The following is an 8,165-nucleotide window of genomic DNA, read 5'->3' as shown; positions in this document are numbered from 1 at the left end:
AATCTCATGGTTAGTTTATGACCTACTCAGGCATCTACTTTTACAATGTTGAAAACAAAAAACAAAGACAGAAATAGATATGTAACGGAGCCTTTCCTGTTTCTAAAACAGCTGCAAGCAAAATTGGCTCAGCATGGATGTAGTGTCATATGGATTGTTTATATACTGTAGTTCAGGTATTTAGATGACATTAAAAGCAATTAAATATCTTGCCAGTTGGATCTTGTTTACCATGACCAGTTGAAACTGAACTACATGAAATCTAGTGGCCCACCTTCTTAATCATTAGTCAACCTCTTGGGGGGGCCCAAGCCCCAGTTTAGGGGACCGCTACTCTTGATCCCTGGTGAGAATCAAATGCCCATACCCAAGTACTAATTAATAGTTAGGTAGAGTATTGTTTCTCATTTAAGGGGAGAACAGTTGATGGGAAAAGTCTCAAAGCTATTTATTCTTTTAATCATCTTTGTAATAACTTCTCTATATTATTATTTACTGCTTTTTACACCCCACCCAGCCATAGAAAAGAGGCAAAATAAAAGTTTGCCAGAGTAGCAAATGCATGTCCGTACATGCTGAAATTACCCCTAGACTATCTTCTCTAAATTGGAGAATGGTTGAGTCATGGTGTAAAATTATCTGAATTCACAATAGTTTCATCAATACCTGCAACAAGATGAAACTATCAACTTGCAGGTATAACAGTTATAAACTCAGACCAAGGTAACTGGCAAAAAAAGCCTTGGCTGGTTCAATAAGGTCAGTGTTCACACAGCTGCATACCAATACCAGTCCAGGTTACCAGCATTTCCAATTATAAAGGCAATATGAGGCATTTAGGTGAGATAAAGAAATCTGCTAGCTCTTTATAAGTTCCACAAAAAAACCCACAGAAAGATAGAATTATATCAACAAAATTTAATTTTGTAATGAAAATTACTTTTAATGTATGCATCTACTTACTGTATATAAACAGCAACTAATGCATTTATTTGTAGGAGAATGTGACAAATGGTCCAGTACAAGTCAGTGGTTTAACATAACAGTAACACAGTAATGCTCTGGTTCAGCAATCACTTTAAAAAAGGAAAAAACAAAAATATTGATCATCTGAAGACTATAAAAAAATAAAATAATTTAACATTGCTTTGTTTTCCTTAAAGACAAACAATCAAATTACAAACAAACTTCATAAAAAAAATCCATGGGCCTATTTACAAGTTATGTACAGGGATGGAGAGGAGTCTTCCTGCTGCAAGAAAAACAGAAAAAATAATTGTTAGACAAGTTTTATTTATTTATATATAAATAAATAAATAAATAAATAAATAAATAAATGTACAAAAAGGGTTTTTCCTTAAGTAAATTTGTTTTGTTTTATATTTAGCAAATGTGGCAGATTTTTCAAACTAGGACATATGCGCAGACACCCCTAAATGTAATTTCTGTCAAATTGGAAACGGTCTTCTTACCTATAAACGGTTAAGCAGATTGTTCTGAATGTCCTCATACACCTGGTTGTAGATCTCCTCTTTGGACTTCAACCCATCCAGGCACTCTGCAACACATAAAAAGTTTATCAATTAATAAGGTGTTTAAAATCCGTCCTAAAAAAAAAAAAAAAAAAAAAAAAACTGTTGGAATAATAGAATAAATTAGAAGCATGCACACACATACATACATTTATTAGGGCTGGGCAACGATTTCAAGTTTTAATCGCAATTAATCACATGATTTCCCTGATTAATTGCATTGTTATACGCAAAATCCAATAATTAATTCAAAAGTAGTGTATAGCGCAATTTTATTTTAAATGTTCTGCCATATGATCGAAAGTGCCATAACATTTGTTCTGCAAACACTTAACATCAGCATTTTGTTTACAGTAGCAGATAAATAAAATATTTAGTGTAAATCTCAACTTAAACAGTGTAATCAAAGCAAATACAAAATTAAAGCTTATTGCCACTGCCAGGGCATTCATGTTATCCTGTTTGTTATATATAAAATAAAACTGCCCACAATATTCTGAGCCACAATCATAACATTAAAACAGGCAATTTCTGAGATAACAGCAGAAACATGTTTTTTTCTTTTATCAGGGAATAGCATAAGCAGTCTATGTTCAGTACCAAATGTCCCTGTTAGAGTGAGGTGAAGCACAAACGTTTCAGCATGTCTCTCCTCCCCACGGTAATATATAATGCACTGTAACTCCGAGGTAATTCTGGTTACCCAGTGATGTCCAGTAGTCCCCAGTGAGAGTAACCCGTTGTAAAGGTGTCACTTTTGCGGTCCTCTCCTTTTCATACAACTTGTGATGGTGCCTCTTGAGGGAATCTCATACCTGCCGTCATTTGTTGCATCCCACGTCCTCCACAACACTAATGGGCCTGCAGTCTGTAGCTATCCACTTCGCTATGGCATTGGTTAGCTTCTCTTGCCTCTGTTTATCTATACTTCTCCCACAAGCTGCATCTGACATAGTCTGCCGACGCGCCACTGTTTGTTTCGTTGAATGATTTGCTGGTATCAACTGTGTGTATTGCATTTAGGTGATATTTCAGACTGGAAGTACTCTGGTGATAAGAAAATTCAACTTTGCAGTGGTTAAAAATAAATTTGCTTCTGTCGACTGCGCCGTCTGGAAGAACTTTAAAAAGAAAATGGCCTAATTGTCGGCGTTAATGAGTTAACTTGCGGCGTTAATGAGTTAACTTGCATACACACACACACACACACGCGTATATATATATATATATATATATATATATATATATATATATATATATATATATATATATATATATATATATATATATATATATATATATATATATATATATATATATATATATAAATAAACAAGCTGCAACATACCAATATTCAAGCCGCTGTTCTCCATCTCTCTCCTGTGCTTCAGGTACATCGGCCACACATGGCCATCAAACAGGCCGGGAGGGTCGGGAACAGTGTACTGTCTTGTACTGAAGATAATAACACACTGTTAGAAAATGTGCACTTGCCATAATAGGAATATGGGGGAAATCAGCTGGAGGCAATGACTACAAAAAGGGTAAATGTGAGAATGTTTTTGTTAAAAAATAAAGGGTAAACATTAACAATAACATTTTTGTGTCCACTCACCTTCTCCTTCTCTTGCACTCCTCATAGGAAACCGTGATGTAATAGCTCTTGTTGAAAACATCCAGCAGGGGTCTAGAGAGGAGATGAACAAGGCCATTAATGATGATACACGTTTTCAACCAAACTAGTGAAAAAAAAAAAAAAAAAAAAAAAAAAAGGAGTATAGTTATGCAACGGCTTATACCGTCTCTTATCTATATACTGTATCTGCAGCATGCTTGACATTCACCCCTAGTACACCGAGTACCGAGACTACCCAGCAGTCAGCTTTAAGAACAACTCAGGGAGTCTCTTTCTGCTGAAACCCTTATCTTTAACTGCAGGACCTGCTCGATGGGGTCTGTGTACATGTACCAATGTAAGCATGCAAAAGTACCACGTGACACCAAAGCCAAGCTTCCAATCTCTGTTGTCATGAATTTCACGTGAATTTAAAAATACACAACACGATTTTCCACAGAATAAATTGTACAATAAGAAAATAGACACAAGTGCTAACTACTACGGCTGGGTGGTATAACAATAAATCGTAAAAAAGATAAAAAAGACTATCATGTATATGTTGCTACATCTTTTTTATTGCAATGTCACAAAACCAGCAGCGTAACTGCGTTTGGTCGACGCTTTACACATTCAGATTAGGCCTGTAACAATTATTACATAATGGTCTTTTTTATTATTATTACATAATCATGTTTTTTCTTTGTTTAACTGCAATTAATTGCTAACATTAGCTAAGGTTTTAAGGGGTATGACTGGTTATGGTTGATTTTGTTTAGATATGCCAGATTGTAATTATATAAGTGATTATTGGTTGGACTATATATTTTTATCATTTCAATTGTTTTGTTGGCACTTGACCCTATTCAGAATCTATTTATATGTCAATCAACAATAGAGATCAGTTGTTCAGACAGTGCAACCAAGATAGAAACTTCCATGCAAGATCTTCCTCATAGATAGCACATATAGCGAGTTAAACAGAGTGAATTAAAATCAACATACGGATAGTTGTAGAGCAGGAAGCCCTCCACAATCAGAATGTGGGTCTGCTCGTCTGGGTTGGCATCGTTGGATGCAGAAGACAGAGTAATGCCGTGGGAACGGGCAAACTTCACTGGGTTCTCAATCCAGCCTTTTACTGTGTTGGTCATGGCCTCCATATCCAAAGCTGTGATCACTGTAGAGCCAGATTGATAGAAAAGGAAGATGATGGAAAGGATACATTGTGAATTAGATCAGACATTAGTCAATTATATAAAAAATAAAAATGGAAATGTGTTTAGCATTCCGTTTCAAGTTACTGGAGCAGATAAGCTTAATAATATTGTGTGTGTTAAATGGCTATAATGTATGTAGTGTTGGAGGGTTAGGGTATATGACATTAAAAAAGGGAAAACAATGAGTCATGGGCAGTCTCTAGTCTTACCATCCCATTGTCTAAAGCCGTCCTCCCCGACTTCTATCTGATCAGGTTTCTGAAATAACAGTCACCAATAAAACATTGCTGCAACCTCACAGCTCTGAAAGATCCCACACACATGCCAGAGTACTAAGGCTTAGCACATGCACACACAGAAGAAAAAAGTAAAAAAAAAAAAAAAAAAAAAGTAATTTACAAAATGACAGCTTTAATGAAATTGTAAAAAAGGGGAAATGCTAAACATTATATAAGCATGCTAAGTTGATTTATTTAGCTATGGGTGTCAGATGGCTATTGCAGGGATCTAAAGAAATGTAAAGAACACAAGGGAGGAAAATCATGACTGAAGCAGTAAGAAGAGACAACCAGGTAAAGATATTAGGCTCCATAGCCATTTCCATATCTACTCTGGGGATCATGCAATGCTTATGCAGAGTTCATAACGGTAAAAGTAGGATTACAATATAACATTTATTATCCATTCCCTAAAACTCACCTTGAAAAAGTCGTCCTGGTGCACAACACAGCAGTTGGGCAATGTCTTGATCAACTTATTTGTCAGGGTGGTTTTGCCACCATTAGTGACTCTGTAAACAAAAAGGTAAAACGTGATCAAACGCACATTAATAATGTGTTGCCAGCAATAGTTATGGTTTTCAACCAAATTATTTTGATTTGGTAAACTGCTTTAGTAACGTTAAACAAACAATGCTGAATAAAAAGCACATAACGTTACTCTGTTTTAATAAAATAGCTGAAGTAACATGCATTAAACTAGTGTCATTTCTTAATTCTTCTTCTTCTTAATTAATTCTTAAATGTGTGTATATAACTGATGAACTAGTTAGCGAAACATTAAACGGATGTTGGTTTAGGACAATACTAATGATAAATCTCCCTCCACTTTTGAACAGAGTCTCGCGGTGATTTTCAAATGTCCCGCTCGATTTATGACAACAAACCAGCCACACCGAACATGCCTTTAAACCAGCTACGTTAACAGAACAATTTTCTGGCGGCAGCCGATTAAAGATGTGGCCAAAAGATCATCTCTATCAACTAACTAATGTTAGTCACCATTTGTAAAATAAATTACTTTATCTGAACTAACGTAGCTAGTTTAACTTACGATAACGTTACCTCGAAGAACAATAACATAACGCCAAAGGTTATTTTAGTATCAACAGTCTGATTTAAACTGCTTAACGTTAACACACTAAACTACCAGTCAATGTTGCTTTAACATTACAATATTTTAGATAGAAATATATGTAGCTAGCTAACTAACGTTATGTAAAAAATGTTGGCAAATAAGTTGTTTGATATAAATAAAAAAAACTTACCCGCCAATTCCTATAATGTATTTCATCTCTTCGTCTCTTCTTGCCAGTGCTGCTAAACGTCAGCTGAAAAAACAGTCGACAGTACTTTGTACTAAAGTCGAGGACAAAAATCCAACAAATGGAAAGCTAAACCATATATTTCAGTCGTTGTAGCTAGATCTGGCTTCTCTACTACTGCTCCATTGAAGCACAGCGTTTATATATACAGTCGATTGTGTCACCACACACGTAGGCATGGGGCGTGCTCTTTTAACACTTTAACTTGTTCTACGGATAGACAATATGGTTCTACGTGCCTCTTCGCGGTAGCCAATCAGTGCCCGCAGAGCTCATGCCGCTAGCCAATCATGGCCCGCAAACTTTCACATATTTACATATTTCACAGCACCTGCTCTTTTCCATCACAGCGATGATGATCAGCAGTTCGAACTATTTCGTTCAGCAGTTAATCCACCTGATGATGACCCAACGTAGGCTACTGTGGAAAACTACCATTGATGGTGTTCTGCTTTTTACCAGTAAACTGATGGATACACTGCTATAAAAATCAGTGAGGGAGTTTTAAAACATAATCATAATAATAAAAAAATCTGTGCTGAAAATATGAATGTAATTGTAATTGCCGGATGATATTTAAGCCAACGTTATATTTAAATATAGTTTTTAAGGTAATGCAATACTTTAACAATAGGCGAAGTAAAGCAAGCCCACATCATATTGACATGGTGCGATTTTATCAGTGATAGAAGAAATAGAAAAAATACGTAATTACAAGTAAAAGGACCATTTAAAATATCCTTAAAAGTATTATGAGCCAAATGTACTAAAAGTATGAAAAGTATTGCCAGTAGGGCCTTGTTTGTGTTATAGCATTATATTACTGGACCATTATTATTTATGCATTACCACATAAACGGTAGGCTACTTTAAGGTTATAGCTGGTTGAGGTGGAGCTAATTTAAAATGCTTCACATACTTGAGGGTAGTAACATTTATAACACAGCATCATATTTTATATACTGATCATGTTTTGTTTGCAAAATCTTGATCTGAAAAGTACCTAGTAACTATAGCTGTGAACAGATAGTGGGGTAAAAAGTTTATTTGCCTTTGAAATGTAGTGGAGTAGAAGTATAAAGAAACAAAATTGGCTGGAGGACAGGAGCACACTGTGTTCCCCTTGACTGCATTACATTATACAATACATGTATATGTAAATGTATTCTGTTATAAGTAGGTCCTGCATTCAAAATACTAAAAATACTAAATAAAAAATTACATTATGAGCAAAATATACTTTACATATAAAAAGTAAAAGCAGTTATACACAATTGACTATTTCAGAGAGTTATATTATATACATATCATATTGAATATCTACATATATTCAATTTCAACAATATGTAATTTAAATTGGTAGCCATGGAGCTAATGTTGATTATTACTTACAGTATAATGTTCTATGCATCATATTTTCATTTACAAAATAACTGTAACTGTTTAGTCTAACAAAATGTTTCCTTCTGAAATGGAGTGAAGCAAAAGTATGAAGTACCATAAAAGTAATGTAGAAACATCTGAAAATTGTACTTAAGTATAGTAGAATAGGAGAGAATATGATCGAATCAATTTGACTACTTGAGTACTTAGTTTTACCACTTCAAAATCAAGCAACTATACAGGATCATGTTAGAGATGCAAAAAGAAACCCAAACATTTTCATTCCTAAAAAATGTAGGTCAATTCTTTAAAACTTTATACTAACAAGAACACTTAATGTGAATATAACCACATCTCAGATCAACTTTCATGTGTTAAGTAAAATGCGTTGGGAGTGTAAGGGCAATGTGAGCCAGCCAGCAGGCCCCTAAGTTAAAGGTTTCATACACGTAACCCAGCGCAATACAGCATTCCTGTAACAAAGGGTTTTATAACGTGAGTTACACGCACGTGGTGAGACACCTTCTGTGTCTTGCTCTCTTTCCCTGACAGTGTTTGTGACATTCATGTCTATTTGTGGTCAGGGGTCAACAGCCAGTGTCTCTCTCTGTCAGTAGTGTGTAAAGGAGAAGGGTGTGAAGGGTGACTCATGTGATTATCTTATGATTAAGGTGACATCACAGGACTCCCTTGATCCAAAAAAAGACAGACATTTCTCGGGAGTCTAAAGTCAAACCTGATCACAGTCCAGACATTCAGGGCATCAACCTGAAGCTGTGACATTTCACTAAAAAGGCATCACCAAAAGTAAG

The 8,165-nt window shown here is 35.3% G+C and overlaps 1 protein-coding gene across 1 annotated transcript; it reads right to left on the bottom strand.

The window, feature by feature from the left end:
- Nucleotides 1–898: 898 nt before the first annotated feature.
- On the bottom strand, nt 899–6,154 carry mibp (muscle-specific beta 1 integrin binding protein). Its single transcript, XM_028587376.1, has 8 exons — nt 5,914–6,154; nt 5,067–5,157; nt 4,577–4,625; nt 4,153–4,327; nt 3,148–3,219; nt 2,881–2,987; nt 1,473–1,558; nt 899–1,252 (listed from the first exon to the last, which is right to left on the bottom strand). Exons 1-7 carry the CDS (start codon nt 5,937–5,939, stop codon nt 1,473–1,475), a joined length of 606 nt encoding a protein of 201 aa, XP_028443177.1. The 5' UTR covers nt 5,940–6,154; the 3' UTR covers nt 899–1,252.
- Nucleotides 6,155–8,165: the final 2,011 nt, after the last annotated feature.

The sequence above is a fragment of the Perca flavescens genome, chromosome 9, assembly GCF_004354835.1.
Source record: "Perca flavescens isolate YP-PL-M2 chromosome 9, PFLA_1.0, whole genome shotgun sequence".
NCBI lineage: Eukaryota > Metazoa > Chordata > Actinopteri > Perciformes > Percidae > Perca > Perca flavescens.
Note: the sequence above shows the minus strand (reverse complement) of the source record. Positions and strands in the feature narration are given on the sequence as shown.